General features: G+C 44.2%; 1 protein-coding gene across 1 annotated transcript in view; it reads left to right on the forward strand.

The window, feature by feature from the left end:
• The window catches only part of LOC131572381 (protein spire homolog 1-like), a 40,550-nt gene that overhangs the window by 2,753 nt on the left and 10,013 nt on the right, over nt 1-27,784 (forward strand). Inside the window, exons 5-16 of the mRNA XM_058825552.1 lie at nt 70-135; nt 3,020-3,181; nt 5,372-5,440; nt 5,914-6,049; nt 6,488-6,612; nt 8,264-8,342; nt 8,891-9,039; nt 10,105-10,236; nt 11,563-11,627; nt 12,450-12,500; nt 15,939-15,948; nt 15,999-16,115. Of these exons, the coding sequence (XP_058681535.1) occupies nt 70-135; nt 3,020-3,181; nt 5,372-5,440; nt 5,914-6,049; nt 6,488-6,612; nt 8,264-8,342; nt 8,891-9,039; nt 10,105-10,236; nt 11,563-11,627; nt 12,450-12,500; nt 15,939-15,948; nt 15,999-16,115 (1,161 nt within the window). The remainder of the gene's footprint in view (nt 1-69; nt 136-3,019; nt 3,182-5,371; nt 5,441-5,913; nt 6,050-6,487; nt 6,613-8,263; nt 8,343-8,890; nt 9,040-10,104; nt 10,237-11,562; nt 11,628-12,449; nt 12,501-15,938; nt 15,949-15,998; nt 16,116-27,784) is intronic.

Raw genomic sequence — 27,784 nt, forward strand, 5'->3', positions numbered from 1 at the left:
CTTATGCTGACTAGACAGGAAATCATTGAAGAGTGTAGAGTGATAACCTCATGTGCTTGCCTTTCTCAGAGACTGAGAAAAATGGATGTGGAAGATTGGGTGCAAGGTCCCATTCAAAAGAAGAAAACCCATGGTGTAAGAGATTTATTTTCTTCATTATGGGGAACTGGGGTTTTTTGGTCAGCGTTGGCTCTCTGAGGCTTTCTGTTGATTCTTCTATGAAAAATAGAGTATGAATACAAATTGAACTACTTAGGTTGTTCAGGAGCCTGAGTAGTTAAAGACTTGTTTGCAAAACAAGCTGGGGAGTGAACTTGAAGTTAAACTATTTCATATGTCAACCTCACGTGGGCTTTTATTCTACCCAAAGATTGTCTTTGTGGTACAATTTAAACCACTTCTAAAAATGAAGTTGGAGGCAGTCTTTGGAGTAAATGCCCACAAATAGTTATGCAGGCTGTTTCTTCCCGCAAATGAGCCCCAAATTCTAGCTCTTGGCAGGAACTGACACCTGCCAAAAGCAATCTGCTCCTTTCTCATAGCTGGACTGAAAACTCCTGGAAAACTCTTCTGTTCTTGATAGTCCTGGGGTGGACTAGTTCACTCTTATTAGGTGGGATCTCTGTTGGTCAGGACTGGCAGGGACTGAAGGCCAGTAGCACTGTCCATCTTTGTGGTTGTGCAGCTCCAGCAGCTCAAATAAAAGAGTGAAAGAGAGTGAGATGATGTCACTCCTACCTTCTGTGCACTGCCTTTCTTGTCTTTGCCTTCTGTGCTTCCATAGATGTTGGGCTGTGTGTTTGGGGCAGGGAAGGCAACTTACTGTGCTTTTTTTCAAGGCCCTACACAGTCGGGGCTCAATCAGAAACAAATAGCTCTTCAAGCTGGAGCTCTGCCCAGCATAAACAAATGCTCTGTAGTCTGGAGTCTGTGGAGACAAACAGCAAGCCCCGAGAGACTTGTGGACTCGCTCCCTTTGTCTAAATAGCACTTGCTTTGAAGCATGCTCAAACTATTCATATTAAAATGTTTGTGAAATGCGTGTTTGGGCATATTCTCAATTTTGTGATCTATTAAAATAAACTGGCAAGCTATCTTAAACCACAAACTCATCAACTGCTGTAGCTCTTTTCTGCAGGGAATACATGAATAAGTACATGGCTTTGCCATGTGGCCTGAAGGCCAGTGTATTTGGCCTCTGCTCCTTCAGGAGGCATGAATTCCAAAAGCTGGATGTCTGTTGTGAATCCTCTGCCTCTAGTTTCCAAGTCCCCAAGCACCAGCTGATTGCATTGATCTGACAGTATCTTAAATTTTAAATAACCAGGATGCCAGCTTCTCTGGGGTCCCACAGGTGTCTTGAGTGGTGCTAAGCAGGTAAAGTGCTCTATGAGCCACACTTTTTCATGCTGACTGATATAAAACAGATCAAATGCAGACCACAGCCTGACAGCGTGCAGTGTTGTACAGTTTCAACAGAGCTTACGTGTCCCAAGTTGATGTTCACCTTGAAATCTAAGCAGTGAGACTTGTTAGAAACACAGCTGTCTTAGCACTCACCTGTTTGAACTCAAGGTAATGGGTTTATAATATTGTAGCATTTTATGTTGTACTTAATAGGTTGTGGAAAGTTTAGGTGGTTTTTGACAATACAATGGATGGCAAAAATAGAGTAATTGCAGTGATCCAGTCAGTAGGGAAATAGAAACATGAGGGGTAATGATGTCACGAACATCTGAAAAATGTTTTGGGTGTTGCTCTGAAATGGTCAGCTGAAGGCAGTTCTTGTCCCCAAACTAATGTGGCAGTATTACAGTACAGAAGTCTCTCTAAGTCAGGTCATGTCTCTCAGTCAAGTTCAGTCACCATGTGAAATACACCTCTATAAAGTGCAAATGTCTTGGGGTAAGCTATTTCAAAAGACTCTAGTACTGATGGGTTTGCCCAGACACTTTTGTATGTTCTCCCACACAGTATTAAATGTAGCCTAGGAGATATGGCAAGTGTGTAGTCATACTTTGAGAGTTCTAGTTTTCTGGAGTTGAGGTACAATTACCAAATCCAGACTAAAAGAATCCAACAAAAATATCTGTCTTCTTGAGGGCAGCCATCAGTCAGAGCTTGCATAAGACTCTTCTGTAATTATACCAAGATATCTGAAGGGATAAGTAGAGAGAAGATGCTTCATGCTGTAAGTAGAAAACAGAGAGAAGTCTAAGTCAGATACTTTGTTCTGAGGCAGTTTTCTAAAATGCTTTGCTTCCCTTTCACTGTTTATAATACAATGGCTTGTTCTTGCTCAATTTGCCACTGGGATCCAGATAAGCTGTTGATTTAGCACTTCCATTACAATGTTGTCTAAACATGCTATTGAGTTGATTACTTTTTTTTCCTGTTTTTAGCTTTTGTTGGGTTATACTGCATGCCTGAACATCCTCAGATACTAGTACAGAAACAGGATGAGCAGATGTCAGGGTTTTTAGCTTGTGTGTCTAGGCTGAGACTGCTAACCTATGCTGCTGTTAAGTATGAGATCCCTTGCCTACTTGTCTTCCTCTTTTTTTTCTGCACACTTCAACCCCTTAGTTTTCTGAAAATTTGGAGGATTTTAATGGTAAGATTTGGGATTTCATTCCCAGTGTTTCCTAGGAACCAGGAATATGAAAACACTCTGGCACTTGGAGCACTTGCAGAAAGAAAATGGGTCTATTTATTTACCTGGCAGCAAAAGCTGTATTTTGCTGAAGTATGTCCATAAAGTTAATGACAAATTTTGGGAATGAACCTAGTGAGCCAGCTACAAGTTCCCTTGTTGTAAATTAACATCTGCAAATAAAAGCAATTCTCTGCTTTGGTACTGCACCCTGATCTGTAAGTGAGTAGAAGGGCATGTTAAGGACACCATTCTGTGTTTCTGAATGACTCCAGCTGCTAAGTGTGCCCTGTTACATGGAGGGAGGGGATGCTGCTCTGTGAGTTCTAGCCAGCTACTGACTTGGCCCTTGCTGGTTTCTCCAAGGCATCCCTGTTGCCCAGTGTCATCTGTGAGCTGCAGGCTGGCGTGAGGCTGCGCAAGGCCGCGGAGCGACCATGGCGCTGCGTGTCTCCAAAGGAACGTCATCGCTCTCCCTATGAGCTGCTTTTGGATGACATTCAGCACAAGAGGTACACCCTGCGGAAGGTGAGTGACTGCAGTCTGCTTTGGAAACATCCTCTCTACTTCCTTTCTGAGCAGTGTGTGTTGAGACCTCTTCTCCAAAGGTGTGTCTTTTTCAAAGGTACATGGAAGTCCAGAAGTGTCTGGGCCTCCCTCTCAGCTGCAGTTCAACATTAGATCACTCTGTTTGTCTACCCGAGTACTTAATTTTCAGTAACTTTTCAAGTCAGGAGTAGCCTCAGTTTCATGAATTGGAGCAGTAAACCTCTTCTCCCACCAGGGTCAACCACTCACTTCCCTGCAGCAATAATTCTGCCCTGCACATAACAGTTTCATGGAGCACACTCTTGCTGCCTTGTGCTTTCTACCTTGGGCACTTGTGTCCTTCCAGGCTCCTTTAGCTGAGCTGCACCTGGAATCTTTTACTTGTTGCTTTGCCTTCCCAGATGCTGTGCTGTGTGTGCAAGGGCAGATGCACTTCTGAGACAGTTCTCTGCTCAGCCTAAGGCAGAGGCCTCTGGGCAGTGCACTCAGCTACTGCAGGAACTTAGGGTAAAAAATGTTGAGCTCCTCACAGGGAGGAGCAGAGACTTCCACCTTCACCACTTGGCTGGTGAAGATGACCAGATGCAAAAACGTCTGGGATGTCTCTAAAGGCTTGTGGTGCTTTTTGCTTGCTGCAGCTTGAGCTGGGAATGATGAGGAGATCTAAAACGTTGGCACAAGGCCTTGTGGCATTGGCGTGCTTTGCAAACAGACGTCTTGGCAGAAGATGAGACACAACTCTTGTAATAAAGAGTGGTATTACAAAAAGTGAAAACTTTGCATACTGCACTAGACATCACCTTTTTTTCCTCTTTGTTGGTGCTGCTAGAGTGTAGCAGGTTTTAAAGCTTCAGCTAAACCATGCACCTCTATAAAATCCCAGCTCTTACCAGCCTCCAGGTAATGCTATGTCATGTGTTTGCAAATGGTATCTTGATGGATATGTAAATAAATAGTATTGGTAAGGAGAGAGTGCATCATAACTAGCTTGTATTCCTTGCAATGTACTATGTATCAATGCACTGTGCAGTACACAACCGTAACTCAAGGTGGCAGGATGATCTGGGTCTTGATTTTCCTTTTTTTTTTTTTTATTTTTCTTTCCCTTTTTTCTTTTTAGTAACTTTTTCTTTGGTCCACGAGAAGCACAAATATGTTTGAAGAGTAGTAGGCAGAAATGCTGAAAAAAAGCAGAGTGCTACTGCTCAAGTCTTTGTGAAGACTCTTAAACGAGGATTTCCCCATCTGCAAAGCTATTTAAAGCTTCTCTAGCAAACAGTGGTCTAATTTGCAAATGAATGAAAGCAGAGCTACTGTGGGGAGCTGAAGTGTTGTTCTACCTGCACTCCCACGTGTTCTGAAGTTGTACACACAAGTGAAAGAAAATGGCACAGCCTCAAAATACGAATTAGTGAACAAGACAGCTAAAGACATGCATGTGCAATTGACTTTTTTGTTAGTTCTCCCCTACGCAGCAAGCACAGGGCTTGATGCTTCACATGAATATCTGCCCTGCAATTCTGTCTTGCTATTGTTCCTAGTTTATGTCAGACGGTAAGCCAGTCTCTAGGACTCTGGCTTAGGCATACAGCTGCCTGCTGCTACAGTTCCTGTTACAGCCTTGTTAACCCGTTCAATTGCTCTCCTTCCTGGACCTGAGCTTTTACAGATGAATTTGACGTGACCATGGTGCTTGTTGGGATCACTCCTGACACTAATATCTATCTAAATGCAGTGTTTTCCAGCTGCTTCTCAGAGCAGTTGGGGGTAGAAGGCTTTGTGCTCCTTGTGCAAGCCTCTAAGGGCTGTGCAGTATTTCTGATTGCCTCTGGTCTGCCGCGGGCAACTCTTTCCCTACCAAAACCTCATATGAGGAAACATCATTATTCCACACTTCCTAACTCCTTGTTTTTGTTTTGGGGGGTTGTTTGTTTGTTTTGTATTTATTTTGTGTTTATGGTTTTGTTTGTTTTTTTAAGGTGGGGTTTTTTTTGTTGTTTTGGGAGGATTTTTGTTTGTTTGGCGCTAGTTTTGTTTTGCTTTTTATTGCCTTCCCCATCTCCCCTGTTCCCAAATCCTGACTTGTATCATTCACTGTGCCACTGAATTGCAGAGTGTATAAGGAGCAGACAAAGAGCTATTTCCTAAGCATAATTTCTGCTCTTTCAGGTGACCATCAAGCAAAAACACAGGACCCCCAAAGCTGATGTAGCTTCTCTCAAGCCTCACCAAGAGCTGGTAGGTGACCTGGTGCTGCATCTGATGATAGCAAAACAAGGTAATTCTGGAGGTAACAAGACATTTTGAAGCAATATAAAGCTAATACTTCATCTACTGGTTTGTATTTGGGAGGGGGTTATCTTAACCATACTTAACTTTTGAATTGACCCTCCTGCCAAACATGGTACTAGAAAAACGAGAGCTGACATCTTTGTAGAAGATGATCAGTCTTCCTACTTACTCTACTGCTTCCTTAATTTGCAACATTTTTTGGTCTTCAAAGAGCTCCTGGAGTTCTTGATTTCAAATTTGAGAGTTGCTAAGGTATTCCACTATGCATAGTGCTGAAGGCTGTCTCATGTGCAGGGCCCAGTGCCCTCTTGGGTGACAAGCACTTGTAAAACGGGGCCATTGCTGATGCAGTTGTTCTGTCACCACTGGTCTCCTTGCTCTGTCCAATGGCTCTTTGTGATGCTGTGCTTTGCCTGCAGATGTTGAAGGTGAAGCTGGAACAGTGTGTGCCACAGGAGCCCAGGTGGCATGAACAGCTCATGGCAGAAGTAAAACAACCACTGAAGCCTTGGGCAGCAGCAGCAGAAGCACAGGAAAAGAGGAGCAGGCCTAAAGGTACCTGCTATAGAGTGACTTGGCAAGCAAGCAAGTGAAGTCTGCATTGGCTAAAATAATAGATGGCCTTGGAAAATAAATCCCACTTATCTTTTCAATACCATTTGTAATGTGACAGGTGGTGAGAAATACAAATGTTGTGTGATAGAGGTGGTATGGCATGAGAATAGTTATTTCTAAAAAAATCTGTTTGTGGCTTATTAAGACTCAAAAGATATTTCAACTTGCTCTTTTTTTATGGATGTCCACATTTCTCTGTCAACTAAGTGAGATTACAGGACTTTGACCATCACCTAAGAATAAAAGATTATGTAGCTACCAGGACAAAGCCTGGTTAAATCTTAAATTCCAATGTGTTCCAAATTTGTCATTTTCTTGTCCCAGATCTATCTCATGTAGTCTGTGGGTATGGGTTTTTTGTTCTCCCTCTTGCTGCAGAAATGCTTGTGGCATCAAATACTGCCTTGAACTCTCCAAGTGACAATTTCTTACATCTCCAAGATGCCACTACTGAGTTTGAAATTGCCAACACTAAAATGCAGCAGCTGGGAGCAGGAGCTCAGGTAAGCCTTTAGTGGAAGGACTATAGAGAGACATGCCTACTTCAGGAATTAGAGCTGCAAGCATATACATAGCCTGCCTGGAAGGGCAGGAACAAATCCTGGTGTAGGAAATCTTGTCTCAGAAGTGAACAAATGTGGTACTACTGGGTTCACTGAAGTCCTTTCCTCTACAGAAGCTCATTTCATTCTCAAACACTTCTGTTTGTGGCATGACTGCAGCCTATAGGTACTGATCTCTTCTCTCTGACCAGTGACAGCATGCAAGGGAATGGCCTGAAACTGAGTCAGGGGAGGTTTAAGTTAGTTATTAGGAAAAGGTTTTTCACCTGCAGGGTGGTTGGGCACTGGAACTATCTTCCCAGAAAGGTGGTCACAGCACCAAGCCTGCAGAATTCAAGAGGCATTTGCACAATGCTCTCAGGCACGTGGTGTGACTCTTGGGGTGGTCCTGTGCAGGGGCAAGTGTTGAACTTTGGTAATCCTTGTGGGTCCCAACTCAGGATATTCTATAATTCTACAGAACTGACATCTGCTCTGGTCTCTTAAAACTAGATCCTGCAGAAGTTATAATGGCAGGGGAGTCTGGCCAATGTGGACCAGAATGTTCCTACTCTTACCTCACAGTGAGGCATTTGATGCTAGATGTATTGACGTATTTTGATTTCATGTGGTATATGAGCTCATGAAAAGAAAACTTACTGATGTATTTTGAGGAAGGAACTTGATGGGTGAATTCCCACTTGTTTGTCTGTGGAGTTATTTTGGGAGCACTGTTCTTGAGTAAAAGAACCAAAGGACTGTGTATTATGGTTAACTCCTGGCTCTGTCATGAAAAGCTTGACTGCTTGGTTCTGGGATTCAGTCTGAGCATATTCCAAAATTCTGTGGAACAGAACTTAAGCCCTAACACATCATGTCTGGCACAGATGCTCTGGCATACAAACAGGAATCTGTTTTCTGTAAATATTTCTCCATGAAATGCAGTTGCCTAACTGAGGAAAACAGATAAGCAGAAAATCTTAGCTTTACTTGCCCAGTCTGAGCTACCTGGAGGAATGTTCAGCATTGTGGTTGACATATATTACTGCTGAACTAGAAGGACTTTCATGTAGACACTAATATAATAAAATCTGAGGGTTTTTTTTGCTTTTCTAGACAAGGTAGAAACAATACTGTTGAGATAAAGTATTGAGTTTGAGTTGAATTCATGAGTTGGATTAGTCACAGTCTCTTGAACTGTTCTCCAATATTGCTGTGTGTGAGCTGAAGCCAAGAAAATGGTTCTGATGTATTCCATGGGTTGTGTGGGGATGATTATGCCAAGTTGGCTCCTGAAAAGATGCCACTTTGGTACTAGTATCCACTGCTGGAGTTGGGCAAGAGAGAGAAACAGGTGAATTGGAAACTTCACTAGCTTAGCTGGAATTTCCTAGCTGTGGAGTGCAGGGGAATTAACTTTATATTCCAAGAAGAAACAAAGTTGCTAAATGCACCCCACTGATTTTTCACTTTCCTCCACTTCTGACAGAGCTTTGAATATTTCTGATCAGTCATGGGTTTCCTGGGTTTTGTTAGGCAGCAGTACTTCTGATGAAGTGGCCTTGGTGTCTCTTACATGCAGATTATGAACATCCTGTCCTCTGGTCTACAGGAAACCACTCCCAAGCTGCCTGCCAGCACCTGCCTTTCCTCCACCAGGCCATCAGGAGTATCCAAGAGTATCAGCACAGGTCAGTGCACTTCTGGCTGCACAGCTAAACCAGGTGACAGAGTACAGCCAGTGGCCTGATGTGCTCCCAAACCCTTTGGCTGGGCTCAAATGTATACTTCATTATCACCTGAAGATACTTTGCAGGACAAGTTCTAATAGTAAATAAAGAGTCTGGGGAGGTGCCCTTAGAAGATAATTTCTCTGCAGTTGACTGAAGCTTGTGTAGCTCCTGCAGCTTCAAAACAATGATTGCATGTCCCCAAAGGCCTGACTTGGAATTTGCAGTAGAAGCTAAATTAGTGGTTTGAATATTCAAGTAGAAAGTGCAGCACTTCATTTTATTAAACTAAATGGTGCTAATGAAGCCTCATCAGTTACTACTGACAAGCATAATTACTGTAACCTCTGCTTTTTATGTGATCTGAGCAGATGGGTTGGAGGGGGAGAGCTGTATGCTGTGCTACCTTCAGAAGGCAGTGTTGTGCTTTTGACTGTCCAGCCCCAGGGTGAATACTTATAAACTGATAATGGGTTTTCTGTACCCTAAAACTTTCTCTTCCTACCCAGGTCTTGCTGCAAATTGCACTCCTCCCATGAGTTCACCCCTACCAGGAGACATTAAGCCTAAGTGTTTCCTGAGCACTAGCCAAAGGCAGCTGCCTCCTTACAGAGGAAGGTCCAAATCTTTAGAGAGAGGCCTTCAAAGCAAGGAGCTTGTAAGTCCAACATGTCAGCAAGCAACCCTGGTCTGATGTATCTGGTAATTACTTGCACCTTGATCCTCATGAAGGCAGTAAGCATGCTCTGTGGTTTTTGTCTTGGAACATATGATATATCCATCTGAAGTTGATATGCTATTCTCTCCTTGGAGACATCTTAAGCGAAGACTGGATGCTGCAGTGTCCTTGTGGTGGCTTCCCCCTTTTAATGATGTGAAATAAAGTTGTTTCTCATACAAGAAGAGGGAAATACCATGCCATTACTTGAAAATGTCCACCAAGGCTTCCTCAAGCAAACTGTAATTGAGAGTGGAACTATCCTGGTTTCTTCATGTCCACTTCTTTTCTCTAGATTCTGATATGCTCACAAGTATCTTTTAAGATGCAGTAAGGGATAATAAGTAGTTAACAAAATGTGGATAGCACAGCATTAGTGACTTTTAAATGTATAATATACATAGAACTGAAGTTATCAGGCTCTGAATGATGGTTGTGGGAGAAATACTGGAGTTACATGGTGCTTCCATGCAACCCTCTGAATTATGGCCTCACCCTGTTCTGCTCTGATATAGTATGTTGGTATGGTATGTTGTGCCCTTGTCTCTTTCTTTCCTTCTGCATCCCTCCTTGCCCCACCTTGGCAAGTCTCTAACTGACCTCCCTGATGCCTCTTTGTTCAGCAGTGTGGTGGGGGATGCAGGTGTGTTGGGGATTAAAGCACAGCTGTCTCCTGGCTGACCACAAGCCTACAGCTTCCATTTGTATGGCACCAACGGGTCTTGGGAAAGAGAAGGGCAAGAGAGTGTTGTGCTGTGGAAAGCAATTTTGTATCCAGGAGAGGCCAGGGCAGCGTGTGTTCTGGAATCTGCTTGAAAACTGTAGCAACCTGCCCGTAGTAGTTTGTCTGCTGGTATTGTCAGTCACCTGATACTCCCCAACACAAGCAAAACAGGGTTTTGGACAAAAATGTTCCTGATTCTTTGAGACCCAGTTTTGAGATGACCTCCCCAAGTAGCTGCTTTCTTCAACTTCAGCTGATGTTTAACTTCTGTCGTTCAATAGGGCTGTCCCTTTCCTACCAAGTGGCCATCACCAACCATTGCTGAGCTGATTGGAACCAGATGTGCAATGATGGTGCTTGAAGAGCGAGGCCTCTTCCGAGGAGGTGGTGATGGTGTCTTGCCAAGAGCAAAGGTATGTTTCTCCTCCTTCTCTTGGTGCTGCCCTTGCCTTTTCAAAAGCTGGCTGGTTTCATGGCCCTCTGTGCTGAACTGCAGAGGCACCCTCTGCCTCAGCTTATCCTCTTCATAACAGCTGATCTGAGTTTGGCCCTGGGCTGGAAAACTTTTTTAGTATTTCTGCAGTGATGGCTTCTAATCTAGTTTAAGCTGTACAAATTGCCTAGAAAGTAGCCTAGCCCAGCCTTTGCTTGCTGTTTCTTGTCTGATTTCCATGCAAGCAGAGCTGACTGCCATGACTATTGATCAGCTCCAAAATCCCAAAGTAAATAGCTGCAATTTGGTACTCCTAAACAGTGAAACAAAGGTGCTTGACTCAGGCTCCCACACCAGAGTTGTGCTGACTCAAACCACCTTGCCAAGTGGACATGGAGGTAGGGGAAATGAGGGGGACAGGGAAGGAGCTGTATAGCTCAGGACTGTTGGTTGTTTGCATTTATCAACTTCTGCCTTATCCCTGACTCTCCTTTAGAGGGAGTGAGGCAACCACTCCTCCTGAGCAGATGTCCTGAGTACAGGCCCTTTGCAACACAGATGTGAGAAGTCTGTGCCTCTTGGCTTTTGGGTCACTTTTTTGCCCTCATTTATTTAGCAGTATGGACAGAGTCAAAGGTTCTACTAGCAGAGCCATGCTACTTGTACAAGCTATCTGATGCTCCTGAGACTGAATCCTTGTTTTCTTCTCACATTACTGACCCTGCTTTAACTTGCCTGCTCTATGACTATTCTAAAATGGCTTTCTTACCCACTGCTGTTTTTTTAGCTTTCTCAAGTTCTGCTTCTCAAGATAATATCACTTCTGACTGCCAGCTGTGTATGAATGTGCTCTCTTTTATAAAGTTCAAGCGACTCATCAGCTTCCTTATGACTCATTTTTTGCTTCAGGATTGAATTCAAATTTGCCCTGATTTAATCTCTTTGGGATTGCTGCAGTCTACCTCAAAGAATGTCTCTCTTCTTCCTTCTCTCTTAACTAGCTACTGTTACACTCTTGCACAATACAGCTATTGTTTGCTCAAGAGCCTTTTTTTAAACTCCTGTTGTCTGGCAGCTGCCCCAAACCTCTGCATTATAAAAACACTGGCCTACAAGTGAGAATTTTTTTGCCTTTTTAGCTTTTAAGTCCTGTGTCTTTGCTATCCTTTATTGGACCTCTGTTATTGTATATGAATCTAAAGCCTTTAGAAGGTTTGTTTATGTGCTTGCTTTTTGGCAGGCAGTGGATAGTGTTGGTACAAAGATGTTTCCCATTTGCATTCACAAATAACTTTCTTTTCCACAGATTTGTTTCAGCTGCCATAAGCAGATGTTTCTTAAGTGGCCTTACAAATGTTACCTCTGCAGCAGGTGAGCTGGTACAAAAGGACTGAATGAGGAGGGAGGGAAAAAGTGAAAGAACAGGCTGAGAATTCTCAGTAGTCACTGGCTGTACTACTGGATAGGACCAGGTTGCTGAGCCCTTCAGCTTTGCCTTACTGCACAAGCCAGGCTAAAGTGTCTACAGCTGGGGAGGATGTGGAAAATCTTGTCTCTGTAGTATCTCAGTTTTAACTCTTAGTGTTAACTCAGCAATAGCCAGATTTCCTGTGCCAGTATGAAATTAGTTTCTCTGAGATCACCTTCTGAAGGTTTGCTCTAACTTCAGCCCAGGGCTTGAAGAGGTTCTGAGACAGGGTCTACACCAGAATCTTCTATTAAGGACTGAATAAGAGAACTCCAGACCTTGTGACTGGGAAAGGAGTTGAGCCTACTTGTATCCACTTATTTGTCAGAGGCTTTCTGTTCCTGGGAGAGTGAGAGAGGAACTTCAGGCTCATTAAGGCTCACTTAAATCTATTTGAAGCAGTTGTGAAGCACTGAATTGATTATAAGCAGCAAGTAAACAACCACTGGAAATTGAGCAACTGTCTGGTGGGTGAAGTGTAATGAGCATTTGCAGATAAAGCCTTGAAGCTATGAATGTTGATACATTTCAAATTATTTAAACTACCAGAAACAGGAAGCTGGCAAACTGAATAGTGGAGTTCTCAGCTGCTTCACTTTGCCATCGAGTGGTTCTGCCACAATAATGGATTCAGACTTACTTTGGAATTAGCTACTTTGTAGCTGCAATATTGGTAGCTGCTGAGCTTTACTCAAATGATAATGCTGGAAATTTTTGTCTTTCAGGGTTGTCTGCTGTGACTGCTGCATTAAGGCGAGTCTAGTCTTTACAATAGTGTATGGGATTTTTACATTTTCTGCTTTCCCTCCTCCTCACCTAGTCATAAGAAGCTTTCCTTCATCCCACTGATAGCTCAAATCTACCCTCCAGCTTGTTTCTAAGAAAATAGAAGAGGGAATAGTATGACATGTAAAAGTAACCAGGGTGACACAGATATCTCTTGTCATATTCAGCTAAAACAACTCTAGTTCTTCTTTCTTTCATCCTGTGTAAAGTGGTTTGGATTACACTGGGCTCTGTTTATACATGGGTCAGAAAGTTCACTGCATTAATGTCTACCTTTTAAGTGCTCCAATAAATCAATTGCATGGCATGCAAATTGTCCTGATAAGGAGGAGGATGTGTTTCCCTGAGAACTCAGGTGACTTGTGTTGTGATTCCAGATGTCCATGCCCTTCAGAACATGTGTACATCTCCCACTTCATTTCCTAAAATTTTTGAGACTGTCTGGAGAGGAGGATCCAGCTACTCAGGAACAGAAGAGCTCCAAGTTGCTACATGAAATAGAGCAGCGGCAGTATTTTGGGTAAGCTGGGACAGGGTTGTTCTATTTTTACCTTGAAAGATGTCACCATTTACTTATACAAAACTGCAAACATGCAGACAGCAGTATGTAATATTGGGCTGGTCAGCAGAATGCTCTGTTGAATGGCTGGTTTTAGCCACTGGTCTAACTAGTCCACAGTTCTCTGGAAGTGTTGTTTATTTTAGATGACCCAAAGGAAGGAAGTGTAGGTGCGCTGAAATGCCTTTTCTGTTTTAACTATCAGGTTTGTGACATGGATTTAGAAGTGTCTAGAAGTGTTTTATGCCCAGACATAAAAGGTTCCTTGCAATAGCTTCATAGTATGAGAATTTCCAGACCCCATCATGTTCTATCCCCCACAGCTGAAGGTCTGTCACTACAACCCAGAATTAGCCCCTTTCTACCTAGACGTGAAATACTCTAAGTGTGGCTCAGGTGTAACTGACTGAACAATGATGCCACAAATGGTTTCTCAGTTCCTCCATGTATATACAGACCCTTTCCTTTTTGTCCCCTGAAAATTAATTATTTCAAAAAGTTCTTGACAGTTCTGGATGATAAAGACAACAATATACAGGACTGAGAACATTTATGTTTTCTTCTTTCCAAAGCAGTTAAATCTTCTATTGGGCAAACTGGTACCTTCTTTTTCTTCCTGTGAAACCATTCTTTAATGTAGCCAGAATAAAGACACAATTGTTTCTGGTTCTAAGGCTGATGCTTCAGTTGCCAAAAATCAGGAGTAGTATTCATTGCTGAAGTTAACTGCATGGGGCAGGCAGTGGTTTGGTCTGTGTTGTAACGCAAGTGCTGCAAAAGAGGCCCAAGACTGCATTACTGTCATACTGCAGGATGGCAAAAATAAATCCTACTGCATAAGGATGCAGCCATAACCTTGGACCAGACACAGATATCCATTAGCCCTTTGGCTGATATACTGTCCATAGAGAGAAGCTGTCAGCTGTTCTGGTGCTTTTTAACCTTCCTAAGTGGTGCTGATGGCTCTTTTGAACCTATGCATTTGGCTAAATCACTTAGCAGCCTGACAGAAGGATGGAAGAGCACCATGCCCTCTAACAGAAACCTGGGTCAGCTTTCCTGCTTTTGTTTTTCTCTGCCCCTCCAGTGTACCTGTTGTTTTGGAGCCTCATGGCCTGGCACAGCCCCTGTGCTGTTACACAAGGACCATGGAAAACTGGCTGACTGCAGACATCTGTACATGGTGTGAGCAATACCTCTTGAATGTGACTTCTAGTCAACAGCACAGCATCCATCTAAGGAGATTTTCCTGGGCTTGAACCAAACTGGAATGATTCTACAATACATTTCTCCTGTCACTCCTTACGTACCTGAAATAAATGAAACAGCTTTATGCACCTACTGACATAAAGGACTGAATGAAAGACCTCCCTGCTGGTTCGTCTAAGCAGGAAGCACAGTTAGCATTTCTGTATTGTGAAGTATTCTAAAACCCACAAAGCTTTAGAAATGTTGTAATTCTTTCTGTGTCTTGGGGAAAATAAATGTTGAAGCATTATCATGCTTCTAGCATTTCTTTCTTTGCACCTGCAGCTGTCATTGTTCTGTGGCACTTTTTGCATTCATTGCTGAGCAGACTTCATCCAATGTACTGAGCACAGGGAAACTTTTACCAAAAAACCCCATATGTGAGAAGCTTGTAAAGTGGAGCTCTCAGTTAATATGATCACTTCACCCTGCATTTTGCATACACTCCTTCCTTACTACTCATAGCACTTAAAGCTCATAGCTTTGGTGCATGTAAAATGACAGTGATAGCCGTTCTGTCCGCTTGCATCAGGAAGCTTGTTTTGATTTTTTTTTTTTCTGTGCATTTTTGTGCTTTGGCACCAGACCTTTCTGTGCATCTCACAGAAATACCTTTCAATGCTGTTATCACCTGAAGGGCAGAGAGTTGTTCTTGAGAGATTCTTGGCCTTAAGCCTTTGCCCTGGAATAAACTGGACTATTGCAATATTCCATAGATTTTTGTGTGTGTTTAAAACAAAACATGAAAGATTGCACAGTAGATTTATTTATCCCCAGGAATTGCCTGTATGGAAGGGCCTGATGGAGTTTACCTTGGTGAGTTTTGCAGGTCCTGGATAGTCAGTGTTGAATGGATTGTAGCTGGAATGAGTCATGCTGAAGAAAATAATGGCTCGGAAGGGCCAGTTCTAGATAGAGGAGAAGGGAAGAAAGACATGTTTAAGCTGAGCCCAAAATTTGCATCCAAACTGCCAGAAGGGTCAATACCTCCAGCTGACTTGCACTGGCCTGACTCTGCTTCCTTCCAACTGCCTGTCTGTAAGCTGATGCCTCCTTGCAGGTTTAGGCAAGCTCTGCAAGTAAATGAATGTGGGGAAGCTGGAGCCTGAGCTTCCTTTTGGAGCAAGCTCAAGTGTTCCTCTTCCTTCATTCAATTAGGAGGGGTTCAGCCTGCCTGCCCAGGTCCCCTCCTGTATGTGCCAATGGCTGGTGCTGCTGGGAGGCACATCCTTATCAGGCAGGTGGGCTCCCTGGAGGCTGCAGGGAATGGCAGCCAAACCACAGGTGCGCTTGCTGGCACGATGGGCACAGCGTGGGGCCAGGGGCGTGAGGTGCTTAGAGACGCTTGCTGACTGGGGTAGTTTAGAGAGAGTAGAAATGAGCTGAGATCAGCCTGCTTTGGGTAATGTGGAAGGCCAAAATGCTGCTCAGAGCCTGCATGCAGCAGGGAGAGAAGGTGTCCCTAAGGCATTGAGGTAAACTTGAGTTCACCTGTGGAGCAAAGGTAGTTCTTGGTTCTGTCTCTTGCACATCTGTTGTGGGGTCACATGGGCTTGGTTCACTGCCTTTCCCTACTTTGTGACAGTGACAGGGGTGATTAAATGCCCTCACTTGCGAACAGACAGGCAAAGGTGAGTGGGGGAGTTTCTGCTAAGGAGCAGCCTGACCTTTCCTGATCTAGCACGCTGGTGGGATAGCCCCTGTTCCCATCATTCCTCTCAACGCCAGCGGTTGCAGTGGCAGCGAGACAGTGGCAGTGGCATCTCTGTCCCCGCGCCCGGGTGCCATCGGGGCCCATGTGAGCCGGGACACCTCCCGTCCGCCAGGGGGCAGCCGCGGGCCGCGCCGCCCGGGGCCGGGGCGGCAAAACAGGGCTGCCTCAAAAATAACAGGGATTTACCTCTAAAATAACACCGGTTTTACCGTCCTCATTTATTTTTATTTAATTTTGTCCTTCCCACGGCACTTTCCCAAGCCGGGCAAGGTCCTGCTGGCACACAGGGCCTGGGTGACAGCCGTGGGAAAGGTGAGGGTGTGCGGGTCAGAGGCAGCTGGGACAGAGACACAGCACCACAAAAAGGAGATTTTAGGCACAGAGGAGAGGTGGAAGAGCCTGACTGCAGTAACTTTGTGTGGCTGTCAGAGTAGTTCGGTGTTTGCTGTTTGAAGCCAGCTGGGGAAACGTGCTCTAGTAGAATCACAGAATGGCTTGGGTTTGAAGGGACCTTAAAGAACATCTCATTCCAACCCTCTGCCATGGACAGGGACACCTTCTACTCAAACAGGTTGCTCCAAGCCGTATCCAGTCTGGCCTTAAACATTTCCAAACGAGGATGGTGGAACATCTGGAGGGGAAGCCTTATGCGGAGTGGCTGAAGTCACTTGGTACAAACCTGCTTGAATAAGCTTGCCCAGGGCACTGCTGCCAGCACTTTCTTGTCCAGGTTAAAGCTGGCTTTGAGAGGGTTTTCACCCTACATCTGGTTCAGTTTGGCTTAATTTTTTGGTTATGTTTTGTTATAAAGGATAAACATATAGGCTTCCATTTTACACATGAAATAAAACTGTAGAGGTAGTGTTGAGCAGGATTAGAGTTTAAAACTGTGTGGGCAAATTGCAGAAATGGTCTGGAAGAAACAGAAGGCAGTTGGATAAGGAGAAGTGGAAAGTTGTACACTTGAGCAATAATATGAACTCCCAGAGTACAGAGGAGGGAGTGATGGGTTAAGCAGCAATTCTTCAGGAAAAGGATCAAAAGCTGAATGTAAGTCAGCTATGTCATGGTGTTGAGGGCATGGAAAATAAGCTAAGGGAAGATGTGGAATAATTGGATCCAGCCCAGCAGAGAGTAAGGGAGTAAGCGGAGATGGAGAACCCATTACCTACCAGGGAAGCCTGAAAGAACCAAAATTCTCTAACCCAAAGGAGGAGAGAACTGAAGTCTTTAAGCACATAAAAAGGCATAATCATTGCTCCTTGTGTGTGATGGAGAAGGGGAGAGGAAAAAAAAAGAAAAAAAAAGGCTTAAGTCACAGCAGGAAAGGCTCAATTTAGATGTTAGGAAAAACTTTCTAATGACAGGGATAATAAAGAATAGACTGCCTAGGGAGTGGAGAGCTTTAAGATCAAGTTAAGCAACATCTGTCAGGGATGTCCGAGGTTTAGGTGATCCTGCTTGGGTTAGTGGAATGGACTGGTCTGACCTTTCAAGGTCCCTTTCAGCCCAAATTTTTCAGTGGTTCTGTGGGCTGACATTAATCTTCTTAATGGTATTTAAACAGTCAGCAGCTTCTCTTAAGTAACTGCTAGCAAGTCTCTTCTCTTTTCCTGCGGTTTAAAATTAACTTAATTTCCATGCATCACTTTCGCACTCCAGCTCCCAAGTCCTCTATAGCAAACCAGCAGCTGAATTCCTTGACTGCTTGTCAGTACCTTCCTTGTGGCTCTGTAGCTACACATGATAAAAAAGAAGGGGTAGAAATGCTGCACATTGGTGGCTATGACATCAGCATGAGGGTGCCCTCGTTTTCTGCATTTATATGCAGCAGATATGGTCCCCCTTGAGATAGCCAAGCCTCATATGTGGGTATTTCATTTTGTGTGATCCAGGGACCTGCACTTCCATGTTGCCTGCAGCTTTCTGAGGCAGTTTGTCTTGCCCTGCCTCTGGCGAAAGCTGGCCTGTTTCTGAAAGGAATCATGTCAGACCATGGGCCTTTGCTGTCGGTTTGTCACAAGGGTCTGGAGCACAATTCTTATGAGGAGCAGCTAAGAAACCTGGGGATATTTAGCCTAGAAAAAAGAAAGCTCAGAGATCTTATCACTTTTCACAGCTGCCAGAAAGGAGACTGTAGCCAGATGGGGATCAGTCTCCTCTCTGAGGTAGCAAGTAACAGGACATGAGGAAATCACCAGGAGAGATTCAGATAAGGAAAAAAATTTCTTCACTGAAAGGATTGTTTAGCCCTGGAATGGGCTGCCCAGGGAAGGGGCAGAATCACCATCCCTGGAAGTGTTCAAAAGCCCTGTGGATGTGGCACTTGAGGTCATGGTTTAGTGATGAAGATGGTGGTGCTGGGTTAATGGTTGGACTCGATGATCTCAGAGAACCTTTACAATTCTATGGTTCTATGATAAGGTTTGAGTATCCAAGCCCAGACGCTGCCCAAGTGTAACAATGTGTACAACAACAGGCATTATAATTAACACATAGTCCACAAGTGATCTCTTTCAAATGGTTCAAACTCAAGAAAGAAGTCTGAAGTTGGCCCTGGGGCTGGGTCCCCTGAAGTTACTAATGAAGGTGAATTACATTTTTCATCTGCTAGCAACAGCGTTAAAGGGAGAGAACATGTCAGGCCATGATGAGCAATATCTGGCCCTTGGACTAGTACTGTTGGAAAACAGCAAAGGTGGCAAGTGTGTCCTGAAGGCAGCATGTCTGCAATTTTGTTTTTTGCTGAAAACAGAAAAGATGGCATTTCCATACCTGGGGAAAACTGTCCCAAAAGAGAGAGGGAACCACTGCCTGAAAGTCCTCTCCTTTGAAAAATAACTCTCTACCTGGCACTGAACTGCATGTATGGAGTGTGGGGGAGTGTGACCATTAAAGCTGGGGGAATATAGCACCAAGAGGATCAGCAGTATAGGAGATAGCCATAAACCAAAACAGGTTATCCATAGTCAGGAAAACACGAGGTTTCCAAACCTTTGTTGCATACTCCTTAATTACTTATCTAAACCAGAAAAGCTGACATTTCTATAGCTGAGAAAAATCATCCGTGATGAGAGAGGGAACCACAAATATTTGCTCACAGAGAAGCAGTCACAATTTCTCCCACTAATCTTATCCAGTGGTTTTAACCAGCCAAGATAATTGTGGGCCCGATACAGGTGCCTTCACATTTGCTTTTGTCAATAGAGCAAGATCTGTCTTATCTCTGCATGACAAGCATTAAGAACTTTATTTCATATGTATGAGTAACATATAAAGAAACAGAGTGGCCACCGTGCAGCAGGTTGGAACACAGGGCCTTTCACTCTCGGCTCTGAGCTCCTTCTCCAGACTGGGCTGCAGCTCCCAGACGCGGTGCGCTGTTATTTATACGTGTAGTAAAACGCCAGCCACCTGGATCAGCTGGAGTCCTACCTTTGAGCAACGTTAGCACGCCAGGGACTTTATTTACAGCTTTTTCACTTTGCCTCTCTTGATGCTGGGAATGAGAGCTTCAGGTGTGCTCCCCTTCTAAAAAAACACTGTGAAATATGCATATGTTGAAGTGGGTTGTGCTTCTGTGGAGCCTATATCCCAAGCTATATAGTAGCTGCTTTGTGCACAGATTTTACAATTCCACTCCAGTGAAAATGTATTTGTCAGAACCACAACAGCATGAATCTGACTCAATAATAAGACCTCGTTTTTTTAAGTGAATGTTGGGAGTAATACAGACAGCAAGCTTATAAGGGGCTTGCGAGGAAAGGGTGAAGCAAGCTTACTCCTTAACTGCTGCAATTTGGGAGAGGTGTTTTTGGAAGTGCTGTAAAAATTACAACTTTCTAAAGATATTCTGAATGCTGCTGTATCCCACCAGATTTGGGGAAAGGATGAGATTAGCCACTTAAATGTAAACTGATTTCAACAAAGCAATTTATGTGAAATGCAGCATGATTTTTCAAGGTAAGAGAAAATCATCACCTTTTTCATTTTTTACCCAGACACCTGGGAAACTCAGGACCAGCTACACTTAAGCACTATCCATTTCAGGCATTGCAAACTCAGAAGTTTTCCAAGTGAGGGGTGCTGCCAGCTGCAGTGAGCTTGATCTGCGCTTAGCTCTGGAGCTGGAGCCAGACGGAATGCTGACGCAGTATGGCTGCAGGCCTTTCTGCTGTTTTTACTCTGTGGAGTTTTTATGAGACCATATCTGTCAAACGTATGTGTGAAGATAAATCAAACAAGCACAGCCACGGCTGTTAAATAAATGTGAAATCTGAGTGGCTTCCACCAGCCCCTCGGTCCCTCCCCCTCAGCTGCCATGTGCACTGAGTGTTTTATAGACACAGCACGGTGAAGGATGGCTGGTTGTGAGAAAGGGAAAGCAGCGGGGAGGCAGCTCCAGGGAAGGAGGTGATCTTGCAAGGGGAAGCAGAGAGCTACAAGATGGGTTTGGGGCTCATGCTGCTGAAATATTTGGGTCTGGAAAGAGCCTGGTTTGAATCTTGATGACTTTTGAAGAAGGAGAGACTCAATAAATTCCATCAGGGATGTGGTCTGACTGCTGTGATGGCATCTAAAATGCAATGAAGATGGGGATTCAGCAGAGCAGAGAGGAAGACACTCCATGGAGAAGTGCAATAAGATAGACCACGTTTAGAGCTAATGCTGTGTGAGCACCACTAGGTTCCTGCACCTTGAATACCAATGCATGAGCAGGACATCAAGTTTCTGCATGCCTCACAGGCTGTCTTCTACTGGAAAATAAAATAATCTTGACCTGATCACCACTAACATTTTCCCACTATTCCCCAAACTTTTCTTCCCCAGGGAAGAGGGATGGTGCTTCCAAGGTCAGGGTTGAGGTTACTGACAGGTCAGGGAGGGCAAGGTCAGGCTTGAAGCTGACTCTCTGTACCAAAGCTGTCCCACATAGCGAGAGGGCCGTGCAGTTTCCAAAGCCATCAATCTCTTCCCCACTTTCACCAGTATTCGCCTCTCCCAGTTTTAAGTGGAAGAAAATACAGCCAACCTCTTCAAGTCCTTGTGTTGCGCCTCTGGGAGCTGCATTCCTGCTCTCGAGTGCTCAGTCACCGAAACAGAATAGCCAATATATCACTCCCATTGTTTTATTTGGGGGTTGAAGTTGGATCCATGTATCTGAAGGCTACTGTAACCAGGAAATGATTCTTCTGATTTCTGACAATGGGACTGCTTCTGCCACCAGAAAGCATTTGTTACTTCTCCCTGGCTGAACTGGGGTTTGGCTGAAGGTGCTTGTTGTTCCTGGCACGCAGGGAGAGCATCCTTGCCGAGGGGATGGGGGCCCAACAGGAATCAAAGCTCATGAACCACGTGGCAGCAAAGTGAACCAAGCTGGTGCTAAGGGTGAAGCAGAAGGGGCTATGCCATGTGCTCTGGACGTGGCCTGGAAGGCAGGAGTGTGGGACAAAATATTTGATGAGGCTCCTGTTATCTGTGATAACAGTGTGCCTCCCTCTGTTTTTAATGCTGATTGACATTAGGAGAGGACTTGACTCATAGTAATATAGTATGCTGCACATAGCAGCTTTTAGGGCAACTCCTGGTCCTTCTGTGTATATCACCAATGTTGAGATGAATGAAAATAAATACTCAGAGATGAGTTTTGCCAGTAAAAATACACAAGGAAAGAGAAGGCTAATGTACTATCAAGTGCATTTCTGATGATTTGCTAGTGCAATGTAAAATTATTATTAGCAAAAATTATCAATGCACATGAAATTGCCATTGAACAAATAATCTGTTAACACTCAGAAGGCCAGAAAAACACTTACAACAAATCTTTCTTTGAAAGTAAATAATTTAGATTGGATTTTGTGAGCTCATAGGACCAGGTTGCTTTGTTGATATGCTGGCACTGTTACTTTCAAAATCTAAATCAGCCAGTTTACACAAGCAGAAAATCTTATTCTAAGTTTTCTATTGATCATCAGAGTCATCATTAAAGCTGAATATTTAAGAGAATAGCTTTTCATTCACTGTTGGAGTTGGGGCTTTTAAGAGTGTCCTGTAGGTCCTAGTGTATAGCATAAACCTGCAGTTCCAAGTGATTCAGCTGAGACTTACCAGCTGAAAATCTGAGTCTATGCCTTCATGTCAATGGGGAACAATTAAATTCTGATCCCAAATAACAGAAACACAATCCAAAGGTCCCAGAGCATCATCCTCTGTTGACACTGCTGCCCTGTAGCCATGGTAGGAACCTGGCTGAGATCAGGCTAGAGGTACAGGTTGGCTTTGACATCTGCTCTCTTGGTTACTGGGGGAAAGCCTCTCACGCTGGGATGTGTGACATCCCTGAGGCACAGGCAGCACGAGCAGTGCTCGGGTGCCAGACCTGCCACCTTTCTCTTTGCTTAGTCCAGAGGAGACAGGCACTGGTGGTGACACGGACCACGAAGGTGAATCACTGGTGTCTCTCCTCCAGCAAGCCTGTCCCTCCATTCCTGTCACCATGGGCAATGCTGGCTGCAGGCAGCTTCCCTCTACAGCAGCAACAGCTGCTTCCTCACCCAATCTCTCTGGCAGCAGCAAGCCCTGCCTCCAAAGCTCTCAGTGCTCTGCCATCAAGCCTTGCACCCTTCACCTTCCCAGGACAAGGCTGGTCTGGATGGGTGCCTCCTGATCCTCAGGCATTCGGCAGCAGCTGGAAAAGTACAGAAATCTCAGTGACACCTGCTGCAGATGAGGGACTGCAAGGGGAGTAAGGGGAAACAGGCCCTGTGCAGAGGGAAAATTAAGGTTTTGGGGGCAGACTGAAGAAGGAGGAAGGAGAAACACCCTAGTATTCCTCCCTTCCTGTCCTAGTGAATACTCCTAACAAGCCTTCCACATGGCGTGGGCCCTTACCACCCCTCCCCATCAGCTCCCCCAGGAGAGATTCAGCCTAAACCCAAATCTCTGTTCCCTCTCCAAACCCCCAAGGCAGGACACTGCTATCATTCCTGACAGCTACACCATGTTCTTGAAGCTCTCCCCTTAGGGAGCCTTCATGCCTGGACACTTTATGCATTGCCTCCATCTATTTGTCCTAACTTTCTTGTGACATCAAGTTCGAATTTTCTTGCTTGAGTTTAAGCCTGTTATTATTTCTGAATGTCTCTGTTTTGGGCAGGTAGACGTGACTGGTCTTTCTCCCCTTGTTGCAAACTTTCCTGAACTTACAAGATTTGCTGTTCTTATTACAGTTTTTTTCTTAAGGTTAAGCTTTACCAAGACTTTCAGATTTTCCTCCCAGATCACATTCTCTAGACTCTGATGATTCTTCTTGGTTTTGTCTGGATTGTATTTATTTAGCCCACTTTTTTTTTTCTTTTTTTGCTTTTCTTTTTCCAAGAGTACTGCACTGATGACAAGCACTTCAGGTTTTAATCTGCATTAAATCCTAAACCTAATCATGACCCTAAATCTTAGCTCCAGTAGTTCCACATCCATATTTGTGCAGTCAGTTATTCCTCAGTTTGGACCCTCACATGAATTCCTACTACATCCTTTCATTTTTTTTCCCTGATCATTTCTTGAATTTGTCAGGCTGTTGTTTGCTTTTTCAAAAAATTCTAATCCCATCTTTGATGTCCCTGCAAATCCTTCCAGCTTTGGGCATTCTGCTAATTCAGTCATCTTCTAGTCCACAGTCCAAGTCCCCAAGAGACTGCAGTTGGAGGCAGAGACCTGTACACCTCTGTTCAACAGGTTCCTGTCTGTGGAGAGGGCAGTCCTGCTCACAGCCTCCTGACTGCCAGTGCTGTGTCTGCTCTGCATAGATAGACCACACATTCCTTCCAGGCTTATGAGAATTCCATGCAAGACAGTGTCAAAGAACCCACTCGAGTCAAGATACTGACATCTGCTTCTCCTTACTGGCCTGTGAGGTCTGTCTGCTTGTTTAAAAGGAAATGAGATGTGTTATTCAAGACCAGACTATGAAGCTAATATTGGTTGTTACATTCCAGTTTCTTACAAAAAGCTTTTTTCATTACTAATTCCAGAATTTTTCCTGTAATTGAAATTGAATTAATTAGCCTACAATTTGACATCTTTTTTTTTTTTTTTTCCTAAGGACTTCTCTATTTTAACTTGCCTGGCTTTTGCTATGCTTTCATATTAACTCTTAGTAAACCAGCCTAGATTTCACTCTGTATAGATGTCTTCTTTATGCTCAAGCTCAACAGTGTCATTCTAGTCAATCTGTTCTTTTCTTGTATATTCCTTTCTCTACACTTGTGTAGAGCTTGCTTGGGCACAACCTCTCTTGCTGCCTTCCTAGGTCAGCATCCAGCTGGGTGCAAAAAATCCCCTGAAGTCAGGGGACAGGACATTTGTCACAATGATGAGGCCCACACCTGGTGACCTGTAGGCCACCCTCTGCTGTTGATGTTCCTGTTCTCTCCCTGAGCTGTATTCACTACAGAATTTCACCTGGTAGAAGTTCTGGGTCACACACCTCAGTGCTGGTGCCATCTTCTTTCTCTCTTTTTTTGGGCCTTGTCAGAAATTATTGGTACGAATAAGACAGCCACCATCTCCTGCCATGCCCAGCAATTATCCATTCCAGTTACTCCACAGGAGAGGGAAGGAATACTGAAGACCACTGGCAAACTAAAGTCTCCCCACTCAGTTACTTTTCTTACCCTTCAAAGCCAAGGTTAGATCTGCATTACCATACTGGCAGTGAAGCCCTAGTTGAAGCCAGCTTTGGATAATGTTTGCTCAGGTGTAGTATCTTGGAAGTGAAATCATTGCTTCTCCTTTCCCAGAAAATATAGTCATTGTTTGCCACATTTAATTAAGTTTCCCCCTCTGTTCACACACCCTCCACCACACAGATCTGAAGTAAGTTTTACAGTTTCCTCTCAGCCTTCTCCTTTGATCCTAAAGTAGCTGTCACCTCAGTACCTACAGCCCTTTCTTTCTCACCTTGGCCAGCATAAAATGTGTTTGTGTGTTAATGGCTTTCTCCTCGGGGCAGCTGACTCTCTTTACCAGTCATCTGGATGCTGGATGAAATCATTCTCTCTGCTGCTTGAAATATGTCACACATCTATATTTCCCTGCCTATGTTTTATGTTCCATCCCGACTTCATTCATAGGAAATGGTTCTGTTTGAGTTCATTTTGTTTTGGAAAGTGAATCCATTGCCAGGGGAATGTGAGAGATTTCCAAGTTTAGTGCAGGAAGGTGCTACACAGACTTTGCCACCCACAGCCTGCTGCTGCTACGCTGCAAGAAGCTGTTTCTTTCTTAGAGCCTCCTCAGCACCAGCCATACTCAAACCAATGTTTCTTGAGTTCTGTAGAGTCTCTGCTCTGGTCAGCTGTGTCTGTGACCTGCTGTCTCCACCTTATCTGGCTTCTGTTAGCCAACTTGTCCTAGACCTGAACTAGAACTAACCCTCAGGTCTGCACATCTGGGAAAAACCTGCTTCAGTAATCAGAGCAATATTACAGCAACCAAAGCAGGGCAGGATCAAGCCTTCAACTTACAGTGAAGAAAGTTTAAAATAGAAAAAAAAAAAGGCAACACAAACCCACTTGACATAAATAAATGACAAAATAACCCCATGCTCAAGATCTAAGTGCAATTATGAGTAGTACCATTTTTAGACTGTTGGGATAATGTTCTGTAACAAAAGTTATTAATAAATGCTTCGCCACGAGTGTGGCTTCAATAGCGTGACTCAGAAACCTCAATCCAATGACAGCCTGTCTGCTGTAGAGCCTCATATGGATGCTGCATTTGGCCATGCCACAGCAGGCTAGATTCAAAAGTGCTGGATTAGTTTGATTAACCCAAAGTATAAAGCAAACTGCATTTTCTCTGGTATGCCGTTGAGTCAGAGCTGTTCCGCTCTGGTACTGGGATGGGACAGATCAACAGGATCCGTCTTGTGGGCATGATGTATGAAGAGGGCTAATGGAGGAGAAGGCTGATTTGAGGAGGTTTGGAAGAGCAAATCTGGAAGGGAGGAGGGACAGCATGTGGAGTGAAGAGTGCCAGAGCAGAGCTGTGTGCAGCTACACACAGGGACCCCAGTGTGCTCCCCCTCAGCTCCTCAGAGGTAAAACCTTCAGCCGCTGTAATCAATGACAGATGCCGGCTGCTGAACCAGAGCTCTGCTTCATCTCAAGAGAGGGAAGAGAAGAAGGCACAAAAGATGTATGTTGAGTGGTACACAAAGAACTGCTACAGATTGCTGTCTCTGAAATGAACAAATGTTGCTCTCTAGTGTTTGCTATAGATAACTTTCAATAAAGAAAGAACTCACATTTGTAGGGAGGAAAGTCTAGAGGAAGCCTCTGTGATTTTGCTTTTTTTTTTTCCCATCGTTTTAGTTTATTACTATGTCAACAGGCTAATTAAATCCTACTTCTATGGATCATTTTAAAATTCATGCTTACACTGCGACCCAAAAGAATGAAGGAAAAAAATACTTCCATCCAAAAAATGGCTGGCAGAGGTTGAACAAAATGTCTGCTTTGGGAATGAGCACTGCCTCTCCCTCTCTCACATGTACGCACACATACTCTTGCTGGGCAGATCACTGCAAATCAAGATTACTAAGAAGAGTTAAGGCCAAATCTGAAACAAGGAAAAACTCTGTCAGTAGAAACAGCTCAGCAGATGCACATTTATTACATTCACTGCAGCAGCACAGAAAACAAAACAAAGCAAAACAATTTCTTGGTGCCTGTGTCTGATTTGCCTGCAATGACCTCTCTTTCCTTCAATCCAAGTCCTTTCTTTCTGCAGATCTCCATGTATGGTTGGCATTCCACAATTAGGGAAGCATCAATAAATCAGTGACAGACAAGCAAGAACCTCAGCTTTCCCTACAGCCTGCAGTGCTAAAAGTTCATCTCCAAGTGCTCCCTCTTCATTCCAAGCAGCAGCCAGGGTGCTTAAGGTTTGCAAATAGGGAGAGCATGGGCTCAGTGCTGGCCAGGCTATGAAACTGGAGTGGGAGGGGGTAGACATGCAGATAATATTGGGTTGAACTGAGCACCATTAGATATTGGGCTACACAATGAGCCAAGAACTTGGGTGGTAGCTGTTGTTGTGAATCATGGTCAAGAAATGTTGTTATTACATTGGGCTTTACATCAGGCTGGGGCCTGATGCAAACCATGGGGATTCAGCTTTGCAGAACACAAAGACCAAAGAAAGGCTCACGGAGTAATGGGGCAGAAATGCCTGTAAAGAAGAGGGTCCAGTGTGGCAGAGAGGATCCTGTATGAAGCATCATTGGCAGGGTTCAGGTGCATAGGCAGCTTCTGTGGTACAGTACGCCTGTCATAGAACACCTCAGGTGAGACAGGACCTTGGCAGGCTCCTACTTTGGCCCCCACTCACAGCAAGGCTGTTTTCAACAGGTTGTGTTGTTTAGGTTGTGTTGTCCAGGACTCTGTCCAGTTCCATTTTGAAGATCTCCAGGGACAGGGATTTCACAGTCTCTCTGAAACCTGTTCCAATGATGAAATATCCTTCCAGACAAGATTTTTTTTTCCTTAGCCTCAATGAATATTTCTGTGGTTGCAACCTGTGCCTGTTGTTTCTCGTTCTCTCACTGGCCTCCTCCAAGACTAGCCTGGCTTTGTCTTCTCTTTAACTTCCTTTAGCTAATTAAATACTGCAAGGATTTCCTTTTTCCTCCAGTTTAAAGAGGTCCCTTTCTCTCAGCTTTTCCTGATACCCTCCTTTGTAGCCCCCACATG

The sequence above is a fragment of the Ammospiza caudacuta genome, chromosome 2 (assembly GCF_027887145.1).
Source record: "Ammospiza caudacuta isolate bAmmCau1 chromosome 2, bAmmCau1.pri, whole genome shotgun sequence".
NCBI lineage: Eukaryota > Metazoa > Chordata > Aves > Passeriformes > Passerellidae > Ammospiza > Ammospiza caudacuta.